This window comes from Somniosus microcephalus, chromosome 9 (genome assembly GCF_052327205.1).
Source record: "Somniosus microcephalus isolate GS21.2 chromosome 9, FLI_Smic_1.0, whole genome shotgun sequence".
Taxonomy (NCBI): Eukaryota; Metazoa; Chordata; class Chondrichthyes; order Squaliformes; family Somniosidae; genus Somniosus; species Somniosus microcephalus.
The window spans coordinates 164,168,290-164,192,197 of NC_140995.1; the positions used below are offsets into that span (position 1 = coordinate 164,168,290).

Genomic DNA, 23,908 nt, shown 5'->3' on the forward strand with positions numbered 1-23,908 from the left:
CTCCTAGTTCCTGATACTCTCCAAACAGAACCATTTGCCTAACATGGACCACAATGACTGGATCCTCCCCCTCCCTCTCCAATATCTTTTCAAGCTGGTTTGAGATGTCCCTCACCCTGGCACCAGGTAGGTAACATACCATGTGGGACTCTCAATCCTGCTTATACAGGATGCTATCTGTCCTGCTTGCAAAGGATGCTATCCGGAATAAACGCAGTTGGGATTCCTCCGAATTGATTATGGTCAAATGTGCAGTTTATGCTGCCTTAGAAAGGTTTCTACTTCAGACAGGCACTTGGTAAAACTTCAAGCAACTAAGTCACTCTGAGTGATGGTAACTTGTACTGACAGACAGTACATTCCTTGACTGTTGATCTGAAATATCTCCCATGGGAGTCTCTGATAACTATATGAAAACACGCACCTTTGAGGTCAACTGTAGTAAGCCACTCTCACCACTGCATTGCTGGATAATTAGAAGAAAGGTAACCATGTTAAGTTTTCAGTAGAATGAAGGCGCACAAGGCTTTTAAGTTCAATAACTTGCCTTTCTATACAGCTGCTCACATACAGGGAAACATCTAAAGTGCTTTTCATCAAGAAAAGAAATGGTGGATCCAAACAAGTGGGGAGAAGGAGAAAATGGAAATGATTAGGGTTGGGGGCTAGCACAGTTGAAGAGAAGCATTTTAAAAACAGGTGGCTAGACAGAGGGAACTGGGCAAGATGTTCCAGAGGCTGAATGTTGGAACAGAGGGAGTGGGGACAAAAGCAGCTCAGTATTAGAAGAAGTTATGTGTAGGTTCGGAAGGCAAGAAGGTTGGACATGGCAAGACCATGGAGGGATTTGACAACAAGGTAAACATTTTCAAGTATAGGAAGATACAGGGCTATGAGGACAGAGCAAGAAAGTGGAATGAGTTTTGGATTGCTTTAGCAAAGAGCCAGCACAGATACGATGGGCCAAATGGTCGTCTTTTGTGCTAAAAACTTCTAACTCAGTCAGGCGTGGCAAGCTACGGGAGAAGATGGGGTGAAGGAAGTGTGAACTTTGTGTGGGTGAGGAAATAAGCTTCAACATTTGGTTGAGTTGAAGCTTGTCAAGGATTAAGATAGGGAGGCTAACTCGGAGAACATTAAGAGAGGCTGTGCCTCAAAAGGCAATGACTTAGGTTCAAAAAGATTTGTTCCTCGTACACTACTTTGTAGCCCCAATACTTTTAGGAGCTACAAAGTAGAAGCAGAACCTTGAATTTTCCTGCCCTAATGGAACCTTTCTGAGAAAAGCCTAAGAAAGCAATAATTTCTACATTTCGCTTTTCAAAAGGCTCCATTGACATCCTCAGCCTGTCCCCAGAAAACCACTGCCCTGAAATTCAGAGTGAAATAAAATGGAAGATGTAACACACCCTCACAGTACCCTGGAGGTGATGATGATCTTGTGCAACAAAAGTAAGAAATGAAAAATACTCTTATGTAACAAAGCTTCAAATGTTTGGGCTATAAAACATAAACCAGTTAATATTTGAACTTCTGCTGATGTAGAAGATAGAGATGTGCTGCTGACGACAGAGAAATTAACTAAGGCTTGGCTTTTTTTTAAATCCATTCATGGGGTGTGGACATCACTGGCAAGGCCAGCATTAATTGCCCATCCCTAACTGCCCTTGAGAAGGTGGTGGTGAGCTGCCTTCTTGACCCACTCAGTCCGTGTAGTGAAGGTACTCACTAGAGTTTTCCAGGATTTTGACCCAGCGACAATGAAGGAACAGCGATATATTTCCAAGTCAGGATGGTATGTGAATTGAAGGGGTACTTGGAGGTGGTGGTGTTCCCATGCGTCTGCTGCCCTTGTCCTTCTAGGTGGTAGAGCTCGCGGGTTTGGGAGGTGCTGTCGAAGAAGCCTTGGCAAGTTACTGCAGTGCATCTTGTAGATGGTGCACACTGCAGACACGGTGCGCCGATGGTGGAGGGAGTGAATGTTTAAGGTGGTGGACGGGGTGCTGATCAAGTGGGCTGCTTTGTCCTGGATAGTGCTGAGTTTCTTGAGTGTTGTTGGAGCTGCACTCATCCAGGCAAGTGGAGATTATTCCATTACACTCCTGAGTTGTGCCTTATAGATGGTGGAAACGCTTTGGGAGTCAGGTGAGTCACTCGCCGCAGAATGCCCAGCCTCTAACCTGCTCTTGTAGCCACATTATTTGTGGCTGGTCCAGTTAAGTTTCTAGTCAATGGTGACACCATGAATGTTGATGGTGGGGGATTCTACGATGGTAATGCCATTGAATGTTAAGGGGCGGTGGTCAGACTTTCTCTTGTTGGAGCGAATGTTACTTGCCACTTATCAGCCCAAGCCTGAAAGTTGTCCAGGAGTTACGAATGGAACTTTACACTGTGCAACCATCAGCGAACATCCCCACTTCTGACCTTATGATGGAAAAGTGGAGGAAGGCCACCTAACTATATATTATACTTAAAGTGAGCGTGTCCTTTGAAGGTTTTCTCCTACAGGATGATGGCTGAAACCATTTTGTATGTGAAAGGTGAATGAATGAGGGAAAACACAGAATTATGGGCCCCTATCTTACCTCCGAGGCATGTTCCGTGTGGGACGGGGGTGAAGTTTGGAATCAGTGTTAAAATGAAGGCACGCGGCCTCATTGAAATACTTAAATGACCAACCCACCTCTCGAGAATGGATTGGCCACCCGCCCCTCATCCCACCTCCGTTAAAACTGGAAGTGGGCGGGTTGGGTTCCTGTTTCTGAATTTCAGCTTTTTAACTTCCCACCCAAACCAAACCCATTCGTTTTTGCGGTTAAAATTACCTCCATAGCTTCACCAAACATATAATTTAAATTATGGAATTTAAACCTTAGATCAGCCCTTACTGGACTTGAGCATATATTCTTGGCTGCGCGCAGTATAGGCTGACACTTCATGAAATAATGAGGAATACTGCATTGTTGGGAATGCCATCTTTTAGATGAGAGGTTAAAACTGAGCCCCTGTGTTAAAAGTTGACATAAATTACCCCATGGCTGTTGTTGAAAAACAGCAAATAGTTCTCCCAGTGTCCTAGCCAACATACCTCCCTCAACTACAACCAAATACAAATTAACTGGTAATATATCTCATTTGCTGTTTGTGGGATCTTGCAGTGCATAAGCTGGCTGCCACATTTGCTTATAGAACAGTGACTACACTCTAAAAGTAATTCATTAGATATGAAGTGCTTTGGGCTGTCTGCAGATGTGTTAAGACACTACATAAATGTATTCCTCTGATGCACTTACTTCTGACATAACTGGCTGAAAAGTACTCTTGGAGCCAGTGGTCCTTTTCCTGCTTCTTTCATACTATGAAGGAACAAATACACAGCTGAGGTCAAAGATCCAGGGCTAGGGAGTATTATCATCAATGGATCCTGCACATAAACAAAAAAAGAACCAGTTGTGAGTGTTATAGCGCAACTTTCATACTTATCTGCATTATAAACCACAAGTATTTAGTAAGTAATATAAAGTTTGTTTGATTATTGGGCGGTTGGGGGGGGGGGGGGGGGGGAAAGAGGGGGGCTAAAGAAACGAGAGAAGAAAATCTTTTAATCCTGATGTTAATATTCTGAGGCCACACATACTTAAGAGGATTAAATATCGACAGACATTTTCACGGACAGTAAATCTTGTAAGATTTTTGAAATTTCATAGGGACCCATGCTTCCTTGCCCTCACTTCTTACTGTATCTTTTATACATTTATTTATCGGGGCCTGATAATGGATGATACCCACATGATCCACGCATTCAGTTGGTGTTGCCAAACACCTGAAATGCTCGACATGCAAATCTCTCTTCCTTCCTTCCCCCAAAATGTGCCACCAAATTGAATCCTGTTGCTGTAGAGCAGAGCTATCCAAGCTTTTTATCTCTGTAGGCCACATAGAATCTCATAGGCCAAATATTAATTCCATTCTTATTCATTTGAATATATCTCAATATTACAGATCTTGGTGTCTGATTTAGGATTCATCCAACAATGAGGCAACAAAGCTATGAACAGCCTTTCCCAAATCTCTAGGTCCCCATAAAATTAAAGGATAAATCAGCAAATATGAAATATAAGTGCAAAAAGGAGAGAATTACCTGGGCTTCAAAGGCTGTTTGCCAGGGCTCAGTTTTGGCACTCCTGCTCTGGAGTGTGTCACAGAGCATTACTAAGAAACATGGCTATACCATGCTTCTTTGTACCAGGTCTATTAGCACAAAAGGGCAAAGTGCAATTGAACTTAGTAGGTCTTATCTATCTTGGTTAATACCCTGGGCTGCTTACACATATCAGCTCAGACTTCCTTGCCAACAGCCAAAAGGAAGGCAGGTATCAAAAAGGTATATAAAGGTCTTAGAATCAGGTCTTTGACAGATGTGAAGTGCAGGATCTTCTTGGGCTGTGATGTTTAAGCTCTGGACCACCCGAACATTGAACATGTCAAAAACGTTTGGCTCCATGATCAAATAAATGAAGCTCAGCAGATCGTTCTCTACTTTCTTGGGAGACATGCGCTCTAATTCTGTGGCCAGAGAATGAGAGCACATGTCTGGATGGGCCCCTGTAGATGGAAAATTTGCTGACTTGATTCCAGTGGTGGGAATAATTGCAGCTAAAGTAAGAGTTTAATAACTGAGGATTGAGGACAACGTCTCAATGAACAGCCTCCTGCTATACAAGTGGAGATTGCACAGAGGACAGTCTTAACATGCTAGGAACCTGAACACACCAGTGGCCCAAATTCCATCCCCCACCCCACCCCCTTCCTCAGGAGTTGTAGGAAATGCATCAAGAATGGACTCAGATCTGTAATAAATTGGAAGATTTGTGTTCCCACCCACATTTTTAGTATCCATCCTTGTGGTAGGAACCATTACAATGGGGACCAAAGAGAGATGTTCGCCAAATAAAAGGACACCAAATGAGGATCAACACCTTATGCTGAGTTTTGTGTGACCTGAAGTGATGAAACAAGGTGCTGGAGGGCTCCGTGAAACCTCTAGGGAGACCTTGCTTGATCGCTACCAGCTGTGTAAATGTTTTGGCACTGACCAGCACCACTGAGGGACTCAAGCTGATACCAGGGAATCTCCAATGGGGCAGATCGAGAAGGTACAAATGATCTCAATCTGAAGTGTCAGCCTTGGCTCATTGGTAGCACTCTTGCCTTCTTGCCTTTGAGTCAGAAGGTTGTGGGTTCAAGTACCACACCAGAGATGCGAGCACATAATCTAGGTAAACACTGCAGTGCAGTACTGAGTGAGTGCTGCACTGTCAGAGATGTTGTCTTTCGGATGAGACATTAAACCAAGGCCACATCTGCCTTCTCAGGTGAACATAAAAGATCCCATGGCACTATTTGAAGAGATGGGGAATTCTCCCTGGTGTCCTGGCCAATATATATCCCTCAATCATTATCACTGAGAGAGATTATCTGGTCATTATCTCATTGCTGTCTGTGGGAAATTATGCACGCAAATTGGCTGCTGAGTGTCCTACATTACAATAGTGACTAGATTTCAAAAGTACTTCATTGGCTGTAAAGCACTTTGGGGCATCCTAAGGTCATGAAAGACACTATGGGCCATAATTTGCGACCCCTATGGGTGCGTACGAGGTGCGCATACGCCCGCAAGTTCCGGGTTTAGGCATGCAAAGTGGTAGTTTTATACCTGCACCTGCCCTTTTTCTCAATTTTCTCCTGAATAGCACAAAATATCCTGGTAGTTTTGTATCAAGGCAGCAGGCACTGAAAGCATTTTTCATGGCCATCAGCTATCATGAAAACTTTGCTGCATTTATTGCAATGTTTAAAGTCCTTTGATTGGCTTGCAATCGACTGGGTCAGTACCAGTTGATGTAAGGCATGGAAAATACAAGAAAATGGAGAACAACTAAGAAAACTAAAGACGTTGGTCAACTAATACTAAAAGTAAAAGAATGGCAATAATAAAAATTTAAGAATTTTTTTTCAAAATTCTAGCAATGAGTACACTAACAATAAGAGTTGACCACAATTAAGTCTGATCACTTTCAGCTGTTTGGAAATTCTATTTTGAAAATACAAACTCTTAAAATGAGTAAACCATTTACATTTTTTTACTACTCTATACACTAACAAACAAATGTGAAAAAAAATTAAGATCCCACAAATAGATGATGCTACTTGTAGAGAATTTTGTTCCTGGCTGGGGGGAAAATGAGCTCAGACAGGTGCATATGGTTTTTATACAGCATTGGAAGCAGAGATAATTTAGTGCCAATTGAAGATGCACACCAATGTCAATAAAAGGTCACTAGGTGCTTTGCACCATGTACTTTCCCCAGGACTTTGAATCCAGCTTGGCTCAACTCCAGCAATCTGTATAGGATGTTGAATTAAAATAATAGTTTAGTACAGCAATTCCATCACCTACCAAATTTGACTCCGTGGGTGGACAGATCTTCAGCTTTGTCCCCTTTTCCTTCATCTCATGCATAAGATCGCTAAGCATATGGGTCTGAGCCACGTTCTGAAAAAAATGTGCTTACATTACTATAAACAAAATTCATGTGATCAAATATACAACAAAGGTGAAAAAAAAACCAAGTGTCCTATCTGTTGTGTATGTACCTTTAAGGGAATAACTGGTCTCAGACTGCAGTACCGGCAGTGACCACCCCTGTATAAAAGGCCCTAGCAGGCTTCTGTAGTTTCAGTTTCCAGGTTGTCTCCATTCAGTAAGGACTTGTTATAATCAACTCCTGCAGTCCGTGTCTCAATTATACACGGACATAATACTGGCGACAAGTAAGAAACGAACTTACCTGCAACTCGGCAGCACCTCAGACGACGTTATTGAAGGTCGAAGCCAGAAGAAAGAAAAAAAATAATCCAAAGAAACTCCTGGGCTGCGGCGGGCTAGAACTCGATCGGGTGGCTCTGCAACGGGGCCGGGCAGCGAGTCGGGAAGCAAAGAGAGAGAGGGTGGAGTACACAGGGCGCGGCCGGTGCTTCGAAGCCGGGCTGCGTTCGGACCTAAGAAGAGGGAGGGAAGTGTCCCAGAGGGTCCGCTCCACGACGGGAACGGTTCTTCAATTGACGGAGCAAATATTGAAGCGCGATAGAAAAATAAAAATACCGCAGAGAGCGGCGTTGACAGCAGCGATCGGGGAGGCGCGAAGACCATAGGGCGTCGCCATTACAGGATAGTAAAATAAATATAATCGCCAGCAACAGCGTTGGCAGCAGCGGGAAAGCGCAGGAGGCGCCATCTTAACTCGGCGGGGAAGAAGGAAAAGCGCGGGAGGCGCCATTTTGATCCATCGGGGACGAAGGCAAAGCGCGGGAGGCGCCATCTTAGATTTTCAAGATGCCAAAGACTGGCGATATCACTGCCTTCGATAATGCAATAGAAGACTGGACCACGTATGTGGAAAGAGTCGAGGTATATTGCGAGGCAAACGAAATAGCCGATGAAAAAAAGGCATCGGTATTGCTAAATTTAATGGGCGCAAGAACGTACGGCCTATTGCGGGACCTGATTACTCCAGCCAAACCGAAGGCGAAGAGTTTTAACGAAATTGTTGCTATCCTCCAGGAACACCTAAATCCAACACCGCTGCTGATAGCAGAAAGATTTAAATTCCACAGGAGAAATCAGCATAAAAATGAGAGCAATGCTGATTACCTTACGGAACTACGCAAGCTATCAAAGCACAGCCAGTTCGGAGCAGGACTGGCAGATACCTTACGGGACAAATTTGTCTGTGGACTCCTGAGTGAAGGAACCCAGAAGAGGTTACTCTCAGAGAAAGAGCTGACGCTAGATAAGGCTTTCAGCGTGGCAGTATCGTACGAAGCAGCAGCAAGGGGAGCTGCGGAAATACAACAAAAGCCACAGGAATACGGCACCCATGAAATGACACGGGGATTTGCAAAATGTTATCGCTGCGGCAGAACAAACCATGACCAGAAGGACTGCTGGTCCAAGGACAAAATATGCAGGCAATGCGGAAAGATGGGACAGATTGCACGAGTTTGCAGGTCTGGGAAGAAGACCAACGACAACAAAAAGGCTACTAAGGAACTGTACAGGAAAGTACAAAAGATGACGGACAGTAGTTCCGAAGACCAGATGAGCGATAGTGAATCCGGGAACAAGAGACTAAGCTGTCTCAAACTTCACAACGTAATCGCAAAAGAGGATCACCGAACCATTTGGGTCACCCTCACAATAGCAGGGTCCCAAGTCAAAATGGAATTGGATACAGGATCAGCTCTAACCGTCATGAATCGACGAGACTACGAGCGGCTATTCTCACACATACCCTTGAGAGAGACATCCATTGTCTTGAGGACGTATACGGGGCAAAAAGTATACCCCAGAGGAAAAATAAGGGTGCCTGTCGAATACAACGGCAAGAAAATACGGAAATTGTATCTCTACATTCTGCAAGATGGTGGACCACCGTTATTGGGACGTGAATGGATCAGAAAGATAAGTTTAGACTGGCACTCCATTCAGGCACTGATGGTGGCTGGTAAAAAGGATGACGACGTCACTCCTGGACGATTGTCAACAATCTTAGCTGACGCCAAAGAGGTATTTCAACAAGAACTGGGCACTCTTAAAGGCATAACCACCTCGATAAAAATAGAGGAGAATGCAATTCCCAAGTTTTTCAAAGAAAGGCCGGTACCATATGCAATTCGCCCAGCCGTCGAGGCAGAGCTGGAGAATGCAGACGTGTTATCTAAGGTAGACTGGAGCGAGTGGGCGACACCCATCGTTCCTGTCATGAAGAAAACGTTAAACAATAAGTCTGAGGAGCCAAGGAAGGTTCGCATCTGTGGGGACTTCAAGGTGACGGTGAACCCAGTCCTTCACACAGTACAATATCCTCTTCCAAGGATAGAAGATATCTTCGCCTCACTATCTGGAGGGAAGCATTTTACAAAAATTGACCTAGCACAAGCATATTTGCAGATGGAGGTTGAAGAATCCTCTAGGAAGTATCTCACGATAAACACTCACAAAGGTCTTTACCAGTATAATCGACTGGTATTCCGAGTAGCATCAGCTCCGGCGATATGGCAAAGAGCGATGGAACAAGTCCTGCAAGGAATTCCGGGGACTCTGTTACTTGGACGACATCCTAGTGACAAGTGAAGATGACAGTGAACACCTTGCCAACCTAGAGCAGGTGCTCACTAGACTACGTGAACATGGGCTACGAGCCAATCGCCCCAAGTGCGAGTTTTTTAAGAAACAGATATCGTATTGTGGCCACGTGATTGATGAAGAGAGGTTGCATAAGTCCCCTGACAAAATTGAAGCGGTGGTTAAGGCTCCAGCGCCTGAAAATGTGTCGCAACTGGGGTCATTCCTTGGATTGGTGAATTACTACCATAAGTTTTTGCCGAATTTGTCCACAATTCTGCATCCACTAAACGCCCTACTACGAACGGGAGTAGCTTGGAAATGGAGCGATGAATGTAAGCGGGCCTTTCAGAAGAGTAAGGATCTAATCACTTCAAGAGAAGTATTGGCTCACTACAACCCATCACTACCGATAAGACTGGCGTGTGATGCGTCTCCCTACGGCATTGGGGCGGTACTGTCACATAAATTCCTTGATGGTTCAGAGAGGCCGATAGCTTTTACGTCACGCTCGTTAACTTCAGCCGAGCGTAACTATGCCCAGATTGACAGAGAGGCCCTCAGCCTGGTGTGGGGGGTGAAGAAGTTCAATCACTACCTGCACGGTCAGAAATTTACTCTACTAACTGATCATCAACCTCTCGTCTCCATTTTCAACCCTCAGAAGGGCGTCCCGATAATGACGGCACAACGGCTACAGAGGTGGTCCCTTTTCCTAGGGGCACACCAATATGACATCGAGTACAAAGGAACTAAACAGCATGGGAATGCTGATGGATTGTCGCGACTACCGTGGAAAAAGAACTGGCAATGGATCCAGTGGAGTTATTCCACTCGACCATAGTCGAATGTCTCCCTGTGACGAATGCAAACATAGAAAAGGAAACACGAAATGACCCGACACTCTCCTGGGTCTATGATTTAACGGTGAAGGGATGGCCAGCACATGGCGAACCACTGCTGCCAGCATTCTCGCCGAGAAGAGAACAGCTGTCAGTGTGCAGAGGAACCTTGATGTGTGGATCCAGAGTAGTAATTCCACCCAAATTGAAGGATAGAGTGCTCAATGAGCTTCATGAGGGTCATCTGGGAGGGGTAAAAATGAAGAACTTAGCCAGAGCGTTTGTGTGGTGGCCGGGAATCGATAGAGAAATCGAAGAGATGACCAAGAGCGGTACAGGATGCCAGAAGGTCCAAAACGCCCCACCACAAGCCCCTCTACATCCATTGGAGTGGCCCTCATCTCCATGGCAAAGGGTGCACATTGATTTTGCTGGTCCCTTTATGGACTCGATGTTTTTAATTGCGGTGGATGCACATTCAAAGTGGCCAGAGGTAATAAAAATGTCCTCAACCACCACAGAAAAAACTATCTCAGTCTTATGAACCATATTCACCAGGAATGGGCTGCCTGAACAGATTTGCTCTGACAATGGACCACAGTTTGTGTCTGAAGAGTTCCGGAGGTTCTTAAAGAACAATGGTGTTAAGCATTACACATCCGCCCCATATCATCCAGCCACTAATGGATTGGCCGAGAGGTTTGTTCAAACATTCAAGAAGGCTATCAAGGCAATGTGTAATGAAGATATACCCCTACAACAGAAGGTGGATAACTTCTTGTTTGCCTACCGGAATGCGACACATGCGGTTACCAACCAAACTCCAGCCATGATGTTCTTCAATCGAAGACTACGATGCCGCTTGGATTTGGTTAAGCCAAACGTCAGAAGAGATGTGGAGAACAGGCAGTTTCAGAATATGAATGAAAGGCCGACCAGGAGTTTTAAGATAGGTCAACCAGTTTTGGCCCGGGACTACCGCACAGAGAAATGGCAGCCAGGAACGATCTGTACACGGCAAGGACCTCTAATGTATACCGTGGACGTTGGAGAGAGCATTGTAAGACGCCATGCTGACCAGATTCTAGAGTCACTGGAAAACGGCAACTCCATACCACGATCTGATACACCTGGCGATGAAACCGAAGTACCAATTGCATCTACCGCAGAATCGGTGATATTGGCAGCAGACGAACCAAACAACGACATTGATCCCGACTCAACCTTGCCAGAAGAACCTGATATCCCAAAGAAGCGTTATCCAGACAGAATCAGGAAGCCTCCTCAAAGACTGAACTTATAATTGCTTAACTTCAACCAATGTATCTAGCAACCATAATTGTAATTGTAATTAGTTATTATTTAGTTGTTAAATGAATGTTATGTACTGTTTATCTAAAAGGGGAGGAATTGTTGTGTATGTACCTTTAAGGGAATAACTGGTCTCAGACTGCAGTACCAGCAGTGACCACCCCTGTATAAAAGGCCCTAGCAGGCTTCTGTAGTTTCAGTTTCCAGGTTGTCTCCATTCAGTAAAGACTTGTTATAATCAACTCCTGCAGTCCGTGTCTCAATTATACACGGGCATAATACTATCCTGGAACCAAATATTTCTAATCTTTGCTAAGCTTAATTTTACACTTCCCAGTCTGCACAGCTTCAAGTTCTAAATTAGATCACAGTAAAATATCCCACCTCCTGATGCACCAATTCAAAACTTTCTCTGGAAACAAATTTTGTCTCCCTCCTACAAGCATTGTGGTTTGTGCATTTTCTCTCGCTTATTGCTTATGCTAAATACTGCATGAAAATAAAAGGATTACTTCCAGGTATTCATTATTGTAGAGAAAATGCAATGGAAGTAAAACACAAAAGTGAACAAACTAGGAATATATACAAGAGGAAAATATTTTGTTTCAGTTTCTTACTTGCATAACAGCATTAAAGAAGCAAGTATTTCCTAAATTGCTTAGTCCTTTGACAGGAACAGCTACATTGTTGACTGTATGTTTTCCTCTCACGGTTTCACTGCTATCTGAATTTTCATCTCGACCTTTCATCAATTTAGAATTTAAACCTATAAAAAGATTCAAACACATAGATTTTACAAAAATATTAGCATTATTAAATATATACCATAAGATGGAGAACAGACACATTCAGATACTGGAAAACATTTCAAGCATATTTCAAATTGTCTTTTATTTAAAATAGTACACATGGATTTACCCCACCAATCCCCTGCCTTAAAGTTGTTCCACTTACATGTCATAGTATTCTACTGCTTTCTACTTTCAGATCTGCTTGATGCCTAACATACTGAAATCCTGAGTGATGATCAGAATATACAACAACCAATATACCTTAATTTGCCTACCAAATTAAACATTTTTACAGATGCACACTTGAAACTGTAGGGTTTGGAACAGCTATGGGAATCAAGAATTGGAATGCAGAATATGATGGCAATGACACAATCATGAGGAGGAACATGAGAAGATATAGATATAGCTCAATCCATAGGCTTTCATCTTTTTAGCTTCTCAAGTAGTGAAAGCAAGAAAATAAGGCAGTTTTTTTTAAAGGTACAATCAATTAAGCACCTGAATATCTTAAGCCTCTGCAACTGTACCATAGTTGAAGTAGCAAGCAGCAGGAAACTCGGGGTTGCACTTATGGACAGATGGCAAAGTGGTTCCCTAATCTGTGTTTGGTCTCTCCAGTATAGAGGGAGCTGTACTGTGAGCAGTGGATATAGTACACGAGATTCAAGGAAGTGCATGTAAATTGCTATCTTACATGGAAGGAGTTTTTGGGGACCGGTGTAGTGGCATGAGAGGTGGTGAATGGACAGGCGTTACATTGCCTATGCTTGCACAGGAAGTTGCTAGGTGAAAGGTAGCAGTAGAGTGAACCAGTGTATCATGGAGGGAACAATACCTTTGGAAAATAGAGAGTGGAGATGTGTTGGTGGTGGGATGATGTTGGAAGGTGCATAAATTACTGCAACGTGTAATCTTGAATTTAAACAGATTTATAAAAGATATGCAAGCGCTATACATCGAAAACAAAATCCTCCCAGTTACTTGGTAACACAGAAGTATTACAGAATAAAAAGAAAAATTGCACATCCCTGATTTTCCCAAAATAATTTTGAACAATTCTAAACAAATGAGAAACAAAAATCTCTTAAGGGTCTAGGAAAAAGGCAAAATAAAAAGGAATTTTCTTTAGTATCATTTATTAAAGTATAGAAAGATAATTTTAAACATAAGTAGATCATCAAGAACGGGGAGCCTCAAACATCTCAATTTATCCTAATAGAGATTTGTTTGCAACCCTAAGATGCTTATTGGTTAAGAACCTTAACAATTGCTACATATTTCAAGTAGTTAAGTATTTCAATTAGGAAGAACATCCAATAAGTGGCACCCAATGTTTATTTTTGTGCAATCATACATATATCCTAAATTGTTGTGTACAAGTACTTATTTTAAGTCTTAATAGGATTAGTATTAAATATTCAATTGTGAACATAGTCGCCGTCATCTGTGATCACAGATGACAGCTGAAAGTTTTTCGCCGCCAGCACAAGATCTGTTGTGTTGGGCCCAGCTGCAAAAGGAAGCACTGTTTGATTCGAACTAGAAAGCTAAACAGATGTCTGAAATTTCCCAGCAGAAAGTGCAACCAGCATGGAGACCGAGCTAATCTATTTGCCATATCACTTAAGAGCTGAGTGGGCAGGAAGGAGATGGGCATCATTAATTCCTAGCCTACAGGAATGCCATGGACTTGCCTGGACTAGTAGACTATATAGCAACTTTCATAATGCCAAAGTTACTATAAATAACAAATAAGAACATTTGACATCTTCAGTGTTAAGTATTGATGAGCAATGTATGTCAAAAATAAATAGCATGTTAAAAACCTAAGGATTTAATAGGCTCCGGAAGCCACAGAGTGAAGGTGAATAGAATAATGTCTCGAATTGGGAGTTAAGAAACCATCATATAGTTTACTGATGAGTTAACAAAAAGTCACCTTTTCGTTTGTTATTTAGAGCATATGAATATAATCACTACGAAGCTTATTTATGGAAAATAAGTAATTTGATTGTTTGCTCCAGATTGTTCTATTTACACTGCAGTGTACAGAACTTTACATAAAAGGCTTTTGTGCAGGAAAATGGTATGGCTGAGATAATGTACAAATTGCGGTGCTAGTGGTGCCAATGCTATTTAGATGAACCTAAAGATAAATGGCCTTTCTGTTCAAGTAGTGAATTGTTGGCAATTATAGTCATTCAGGATGACCATTACTACTACATTATATTTTGTACCAAAAAACAGTAATACGTAGCAAAGCTTTGTAATAAATACAATGAATATGTTTTTCCAACAGTTCTGTTGTAAAATAAAATGTTCTAAATATATTATACCAAGCATTTTTATTTCTTACTCGGTATGTTGTTCAGTTTAAGCCTTCTCAGAACATAACAATCAGAAAAATAAGATCTTTTATAGTGTGAATGGTCTACATCTTCAATTTTTTCAAATACTGCGCACAAAAATTGTTTTAATTCTAAATTTTTTATATCTGTAAACAATTTCTTTCATATTCTTATGAATTTAATCCTCTTCTTGTAGGTTGCCTGTGTAAGACTGAAATTAACTGAAAGGGAAAGTGTAGGGTTTTTTTAAAAAAAAGGGGAAGTGTGGCAAGGAGATAGGTATTTTTACTGCAAAGTAATTATTCACCAAGTTCTCACAAAATACAATTGCTAACTAACTTATTCCTATGAATCTTAATATTAACTTGAATCTTTTACTAAGAGGTTGCTCGAAACATCCCAAGGAAACCATCATATTCCAAGAATGGATGTACTTAGCTGATGTCACTCAGTTCCCAACAGCAAGTTTGGCAGGCAGAACATATGATCGACCTAGCTTTCATCCCTGAATGCCAACTGGATGTTATTGGTTTCTTAAGGCAGTAAATAGAGGAATTCTGCTACGTAACAGTGAAACTCATACAGCATAATTTTAGGGAATTAATTGCAGCTCCTGAACGTCATTCAGGAACAAAAATTGTGCTAACCATTCTGCCTGGTGGACATCCTTAAGGAAAACATCAGGGGTTGGCATTACCCAAGCACATCTATTCTCATCAAATGGTCTACTTCAAACTGTAATAATGCCTGTCACTTCAAGATTATTCTCCACCAGTAGTAATTAATGAACGAACAGCCCTTACGGATAGGAAGGGGGAACATATTTTGCATCAATTTTCTTCCCCATGCACTGTATTCCTTTTACTAGCTTAATGTGACAAAAATTACCAAACCAAGGTGCCAACCTTTCAAGCTGCAAGTTACAAATTTTCAACTGCTTTGTTAAAATTAAACGGGGTAGAATTTTAACATGCTACATGGGTGTAAAGCTTTCAGTCACTCAAAATAGAAACCGCCCGATTTTGTTTCCCATTGAAAACAATGATAATGAAAATCAAGTGGTTTCTATAACAGGCAGCCAATCCTCCAGTTTTACACCCAGGTGGCAAGTAGAAAAATCTACCCTAACATTTTTTTTAAATTTGCTCCTGGGACGGGACACCAACAAGGCAGTATTTATTGCCCACCTCTACTTACCCTGAGCACATTAAGAGTCAACCATTAGTGAGTTACATGTTGGCCTGACCAGATGGGGATGGCAGGTTCCATTCCCTGAAGGACGCTGGTGAACCATTTGAATTTTTACTACAATCTAGCGGCTTTCATTGTCATCTTTGGGCACTAACAAATTACTAGACTTGCTTTGAATTCAAATTTCAAAATTTACCATTCTGGGATTTCAACTCACGATCTCAGGGTTGCTGGTCCAGTATCATCATAACTAGATTACCATGCCCATAGTGCTCAATATCTTGAGTTATCAGATTGATCTGAACAGCAGAAACAATTAAAACATCACAATAAATGTAGTTTAATGGAATTCTTTCTTCCCCTTCTTGATGTCGTCCTATGGAACATTTTATTTCTAGATTTGGAAAACTGACAACTCATTTCCAGGCCGCAAAGTGTCAGCTTCGTTCAGTTGATAGCGCTCACATCTGTGTCAGAAGGGTTCAAGCCCCACTCCAGGGCATGAGCACAAAATCTGACACTTCAGTGCAGCACTGAGGAAGTGTTGTATAGTTAGATGTGCTAACTTTTGGATAAGACATTAAACTGAGGCCCTGGCTGCCTGCTCATATGGATGTAAAAAATCCCATGGCATTATTTCAAAGAGCAGGGAATTCACCATGTGTTTTTAGCCAATATTTCTCCCTTAACCAGCACCAAAAAAACAGATTATCTGGTAATTAATTGATTTGCTGTGTAATAATTAACTGCTATATTAGTCTACATAACAATGACTGTACTTCCAAAGTAATCCATTGGCTGTAAAGTGCTTTGGGACATCCTGAAAACACTATATAAATGCAAGGGTTCTGACGAAGGGTCATCGACCTGAAACGTTAACTCTGTTTCTCTCTCCACAGATGCTGCCTGACCTGCTGAGTATTTCCAGCATTTTCTGTTTTTATTATATAAATGCAAGCACTTGCTTTGTTTGTCTGCCAATGTGAAACTTGAACTAGACACGTGAACTAATTTGGCCCAGAAATTCGGGTCTCCACGGGCGAGTATGAGCTGGGTACTCACCCATAGGCCCGATGGAAGTGCCGGTTTCTTGCATGCACTGCACATGCGCAGGAAACCGGCACTTCCGTTCCTCTGAACGAAGAGGTTCAGAGGTCGAACATGTGCGAGGCAGCGCGTGCGCATGGAACTTCGGTGGTTTTTTTTTGTTTTTTTTTTAAAACAGGTTTTTCCGTGAGGGTAATAAGTCTTTAGAATTTAGAAATGTAAAAAGCAGGCGTAAGGCCTGCTTTTTACAAGGTAAGTGGTCAATTAATTAAAATTAAAACATTTTTTCCACAGGTTTATTATTTTTAAATACTTTAAAGCAAGGTAAGTTTATTTTTAGCCCCATTAGAATATAAAATTATATTTTTCAAAAATTTAAATTATTGTTTAAAATAGTTATTTAATGTAATTTATAGTTTATTTAAAAAATGTGATTTAAAAAAAATGTTATTTAAAGGTTTAGTGCTATTTTGGGGCCGTAGTATTTATAAGTCTTGACAGCACTTCCTGTCAAGTCTTATGAATGGAGCATTCCCTGCTCCGATTAGCTGCCCATGGCCCACGTGATCCCAGGGGACTCATCGAACTAACTGCGCCCCTGGGATACGCAAGCACTGCGCGCCGGCAGCTGGGCCAGGCCCCGGATCGGAATTCCATGGGGCCCTACAGCTCAACTGCCGGCGTGCAAGGTAAGTGCAGGTCGGGGGCTTGCACCCGCGGGAAGCCCCCGACCCGAATTTCTGGGCCAATATTATTTTCCTACCCTCCCTCTAGGAATCAGAAAAAATCCATTTCAATCCACTGCCAAATAGGGTGTTACACCCAGGGCAGGTTATGATCTACAAAATTTATGCATAGATTTCTAATCCAACAGGTGATTCTACAAGGTATCTTTTAACACTTAGTGGCATCTTATCTTCAGAGAACTGTAACCATTGTTCAAACCACTTTTGCCTGCACTGTCCCCTTGCCTCAATGATCACTCCCACTCAATATCCAAGCACATCATTTATTTGATGATTCCACTTTACAGTTATCAGCTTTCTTTAGATCACACATGATCTCCATTCCTTTCGCAGTGCAATTGCTGAATCACTACATCTGGATCTTCTCCATGCCCTTTATGGAGGATTTGAAAATCTTGCTTCTTTCAAATCTTGCAAGTCTCTCAAATCTAACCAACCACCTCTTAACATCTTCGCAAAAATAGCACACACAGGAATGTAACATGAGAATAGTAAGCACTCATTTGAAAGCTCAATACATTGAGTTCTACCCTCCCACCTTTAATGATTCCCCCATAACCTTTTGACATCTATTGACATTCTTGGCATTTCAATTTGGTCTGACCACGACACGGCATCCCACAATTTCTCCACTGCTAAAGTTGCCTCTATGTTTGGTTTCTGCTTTTGTGCCAAATGTTTCTTTTTCCTTCAACTATACAAAGCCCAAACCCGTCCAAGACAGCAATACTGCTCCTGCATCTGGGCATCATCTTCCAACACCTCTCACATGCCTGAACAGAATACAGGAAAGGGTTTATCTTATTCACAATTCCTTTTTCAACTCTAGTCTCCAATATTTCATCTATTTTGACAAAGGGCAGTTCTCCCAAACTTCACGTTTTTCTGGAATTACAAGCATGCCGTCCTTCATGAAGGCTCATTGTATTGATTCTTACTCAACAGGAACAGGATTCTTTCCCAGGACTCAAAGTAGTGTAACTCTTTACTTCTCTTAATCTTTCCTCCCTCCTTCAATTTCCAGGCATAGCATCAGCTTCTGCATTACTTCTTTATTTAACTCATCTTGCCTTTTACTCATTTCAATCTCGAGGGTGTCCTGCTCCATTGGCCTTGGGCCTACATTTATTCACTGAGAAACCTAGGCACTAAAAAAAAACTGCTCTTAAGAAACTTAAAAGCTGACATACTTCATTGCAATATCACTTTTTTATTAGTATTCAGTACCTAGAATGACTGGAAAATTCAACTCCAGTATCAATGCAATGTCTGCACAGTTTACCCCACAGATCTTAGAAAATTAATAGACATGGAGGGACTTCAAGTCTTACATAGGCATCTTTTGTTGCCTGGGGGCATGCATGGGAGGTAAATTATCAGACCAGGCCCATATTTACACCACCACAGTACTGGTGTCATACTGGTAGAAATAACGATGACCAGAGGGATAACGCTTTATATGGTACAATACCAATTGGGAAATTCTTTTTTTGAGTGGAGTCATTCCAGTATAAACTTGCAATATAAACAGGACAAATATTCTCTGCAGGAGATTACCTTAACTGAAGAAGTCTTGTATATGCAGAATTTTAAATGCCAAATAATAGACAATTAGAATAAAATATCCATACATTTTAATGCATACTGTGAATTTGTAAAAAAAAAACACTCCTGGGAAGCAATATGTAGTTTAGCAAAATACAGTATTTGCAAGATATCAAAAAGATTGTATAGAAAAGTAAATATTACTATTACTCCGAAACATTCTTAGAAAGAGGCAGACGACTGTAAAATGCCCATGGATAAATCCCACATCTGGGGCAGCATCTTAAGGTAAACAATGTTCACAATGCCATCTGGACAAAACTGCAGGCAAAAAATAAACCAGAAACATATGGAAAAGCAGATTTTTCTCTTCCCTGCAGCACTACAGAATGGCAAATGTCAAGCCTGAATTTGTCTATGCTTCACTGTGCCAAGCTTTACAGCACCACCTGGTTCTTCTTGCTCAGCCACCAAATATGGATTGCGCTGGCGCTGTGGACCATATCTGCAGGGCAAACTCAATAAATACATTCCACTTCATAGCTAAATGACATCTTAACACAAGTAGCATAGACCACATTTGTTCCTCAGAGTCTTGCTCTTATTAAAGCAGAAACAGAGCAATTTAATTCACAATACACAATTGTCAAATGACATATGCAAGACATCTGTTTACTAGAAATTCAAGTTAATTAAAATAGTTTAAAATAAGTTGACAATAGAAAAAAAAGTGCTGCAGAATAGAGGCTGCACACTGATGGGCAACAAAGAACATTTCTTGGTGGCAAGTGGATCTTCTAACTCATGAGCAGTGAAGTCATTGATGGATTCTGAAGCTCCAGTTTCCTCAAGAAATATTTTCCACATTCAATGAATTGTAATCATTTTTTTAAGACGATGGAGAAATAAAATATGATCATTTTTGCAACTTTAAAATAAACATGTAATTGCTCACAATTTCAGAAGGAAGATGGTTCTTCCACATCATGTGAAGAGTCCCAGTGAACAAAAAAAATCATAATTTTGCACTGCCAAGGCAAGAGACAGGTTTACAAAGTACTGCATTCATGGAGCAAAATAATACTATTGGTACATCTAGCCTACTTTTCCAAACTTCCCATCAGTTTCCTTACCATGATTATGGAACCATTAGCCCTGTATCCTCTTTCCTAATAGGAATTCATCAAATCCTTTTTTAAAACCCGCCATGATTTTCTGTTCCATCAACTCTTCTGGTGTTCTGTTCCACAATTCTATCAACCTTTTACTAAAAATATTGCCTATATTTCCTATTTTCTTTTGATAACTTTAAACTGTCTTCTCGTCATCGAATTCTGTGTTTTTCTGGATCCAAGTTCTCCATATATATGAAATGTTTAGGGCTCCATCAAGTACAAATCCCAACCTCCTCTTTTCCTAGGGTTAACAATTTTTCATCATAACTCAATTCTACAAGTTCAGGAAACTGCCATATAACCCTCCTCTGGACTTCCTCTGAAATTTCTACATCTTTCCTGTAATAGAGATGAAACGGAACATAGTACTCCAGGTACAGTCTCAACAAGGCCGAATACAACTTCAACATCAACCTCTTAGACTTACAAGTCACATCCTTAGTTAGAAATGTTGACATTTTATTGGCATCCTTCATTACTAGCGAACACTGAATGATGGTTTTAATCATTTTCAGGTGAAGTTGCTCTAAGTGAAAACTATAATGACAATCATAAGTAGATTCAACAGTTAAAGGAATTTTCCATGTCTTTTAACAGATTTATTTTCAAGTAATTGTCTTAAGAAACATAACCTAGTGCCGAACTAAGAATCTTACAACATACGTGCACTGCAATTTAGAATTGCCATCTTCTCATCATTTGAGTCTAGGTAATAATAACGACCACTTTTAACTGTCTGTCTCTCAGCATTCACACAGCTTTCAGCAGTTAGCAATGGAGAGCAGAAGTGTTCAATGCAAGCCAAAGCCTTGCTTCAGTATAGATAAAATAGCAACCTCTATTTGGAGGCCAACCACCTTAAGGGGTAATCTTAACTTGTCACATCCATGATTTTTATCCTACAAAGCAACTTTTTTCATCAGTTTCTCTACTCAAAACCAATTTACTTTTAATAGGCTGAATTTTTGAAATTATTAGTGTTCTGCCATTCTCTGCCTACCTTGAAGTGAAAATAGTTTTGGGCTATTCCTGCAACAGCTACTTGTACAGTTGGCATGAGCTCTGCTCCCTTTACTGGTACTCAAATCCAAACTCTAAACTTAAATGGTGCTTGTTGACTGTATGACCAGCTGCTACAGTAACTAGTAAATTTCCTTGGCTATTAGATGTGCATTGAGAAGCAGATTGCCGGCACTTTAAAACATGCCGATTAAAATTGGTTAGAGAAAATACTGACTTGGAATTACAAGCATCCGCTGGAACCACCCATTATTTCAGGCATTTCCCCCTCGCAGATGCTCCGCAATTTTAATTATATCAAATCACTTTTCTATTAATAATAACCATAGTTTGCAATATAAAAATGACAAAGTAACTCTAAGGACCAGCAGTCCAATGGTTGTTGAGGAGGGGAGAAGCAGGACAAAAACTTCTGAGTAGCGTATTTAAAAGAGGAAAAGTGAAACAACTTCTTAGAAATACAAAATAAAATTTTATAATTATCCTAGCTAATATAGATTAATATATATCCATAAGTCTGGTGTATAACTACTTGAAACATGGGCATCCATTTCAACCCGTTCTTCAGACAATACACCCAGATTATCCTTATGTTTTGATCATGTATAGAGCTATTAAAATACAGTAAGCATAGCATGCAGCATTAAAAATATTGCAACTTGATGAAAATATGAGAAAGTGGGTGGTCGTGCATAAGACTGCCATTTTAAAATCAAGTTTCTTGGATTCTACATTTCCTTCTACAGACATATAGATGTAATTTTTGATTTTTTTTTAAATGACACTGTTGTGTTAAAGAGCAATACAGCACATTAACCCCACAATCTAAATGTCCCTTTAGCAAGACCAATTAATAGATTTGCTTTCAACAGCATTCCACAGGGTTTATTTGCCACAGTTCTTTTGTGTTTCGAATATAAAAATACACTCTTTCAGCAAATCTGACCTTCAGTCAACAAATTGTTTGGTCGCAACAGGCAAATTGCTAACTCATTGATAACGTATTGAATCCAGAAATAAAAGCTAACTTATTTTTCTAACAATGGCAACAGGTAATGAAAAAACATTCTGAAAGCAATAGGTCTCCACTTTTACAGAATACTCCTCACCTATTCAACCTCCAATTTAATAGCACATTCAATGACAAATAAAACTGTTTCTATGGTTGTGGTCAATGCCAAAAATAACCCACTTCCTTTCTTTAACACTTATTCATTTTATCTTTAAGAAACCTTTAGTAACAAAGGCCTTCAATTCAAGGTGCCTAATCATTGGAAAGATTAAACTGAAATCAGCTTTACATGTCTACACACTCATACTCTTTCCCTCCTGAAGCAAGCTGGTACATTACACAGCAAAGTCAACTTCACTCATCTGAGGCAAGTAATGTTATTACTTTTCAGTATTGTCACTACTTGCTCCAAAAAAGAACTACTTCCTATAAAAAAAAGTATCTCAAACAGCTTTATCCATAGTAAGAAAGAAAAGCCTAAAATAGCACATCAGCTGTGCTTGTGCATGATTTCCTGTACTGAAGAACACACCCATCAGTTTTAAATTAATGGTTGAGTTTCCAAAAATTGCAATGATCCTGCCAGTAAGAAATACATTTCAATAATTTTTGATAAACAATGGCATATAACTTGTAGTGTGCTCAGCAATATTGTAAATGGTAAAAAAGGGTTTGCATTACACAGGGTGGTGAGACCTACCACACCTACCTACCCTGACTTCAATTTTCCTATCCCCGATAAAATTGTCTGATAAAATATTATTTTCCAGCTTTATTAATCTTCAGTGTCAGGACTGCAGCTAGCCTCTTCCCTGCCTGCCACGTTTCCTTGGTACCATTGGCAGGCTCCGTATTGGCAGTGGGAATAATGCCACATTTAGGGCACGAGCTGCAGATTACTGCAATAGTTTAATGTTTCTGACCAGAGTGGGCCTTTATTGTATCAGGGTGACAGCCCATTCATTTGAATATGTAGGGTGAATGAATGCTGAACCTCTTGGTTTTGACACAATGTTTAATATTACGTAATCAGCAAAACATTTAAGTTTATATACAGTGTGGTTGTAAAAACTTACATACACTGTGCTGTATACTGAAGGACATTTCATCTTTATTTTTAAAATACAAAACCTAAAAATGTACTTTCAAATTATGTACAGGGCATTGCTGTGGTATAGTTGTCAAATTGTTTGTACCATGAACACAAGTCACAGCCAGACTCCCAAGAAGTGCTTATTTGCAATATAGCATCACTACTCTAATGTTTGTATTTTTTGATTGAGGAATGTAGTGTAAGACTATAACTATCAATATAAATGAACATGGAAAGGCACCAATAAGGCACTGAAGATTAACAAAGTTGAAAAATAAAATTTTATCTGACAATTTTATCAAGCTCTTTTACACTGCAACTCGTGTCCTAGAAAGTAATGCCAAAAGTGAATCCCCACTGCGGTCGACTCTGTGGAAGTTGGGCTACTTATGTTCAGGAGTGCGGTCATCAGCATGTGAACCATGTTTCTTCAGTCAACTGCACTGCATTACAGTAAAACTGCAGTAAAATAAAATTACGGTTGAAAGTCATAGATATTTTCATTGCAGCCAATGCATTTTTTTGTTGAATAGTTACAACAGAATTCGAGTCATCACTTTTAAATTAATTCAGCTTGGTGGAATATTAACACGC

At 40.6% G+C, this 23,908-nt stretch overlaps 1 protein-coding gene across 7 annotated transcripts in view; it reads right to left on the reverse strand.

Moving 5' to 3' along the window:
• The window catches only part of usp45 (ubiquitin specific peptidase 45), a 174,317-nt gene that overhangs the window by 84,105 nt on the left and 66,304 nt on the right, over positions 1-23,908 (reverse strand). For all 7 annotated transcript variants that reach the window (XR_015079571.1, XM_085997447.1, XM_085997444.1 and 4 more), the window contains exons 6-8: positions 11,961-12,109; positions 6,464-6,559; positions 3,297-3,427 (exon numbers count right to left, since the gene is read on the reverse strand). Coding sequence is in view for 6 of the 7 variants with exons in the window: in XM_085997447.1 (XP_085853573.1) it covers positions 3,297-3,427; positions 6,464-6,559; positions 11,961-12,109 (376 nt within the window). In the remaining variant the exon portion in view is untranslated. The remainder of the gene's footprint in view (positions 1-3,296; positions 3,428-6,463; positions 6,560-11,960; positions 12,110-23,908) is intronic.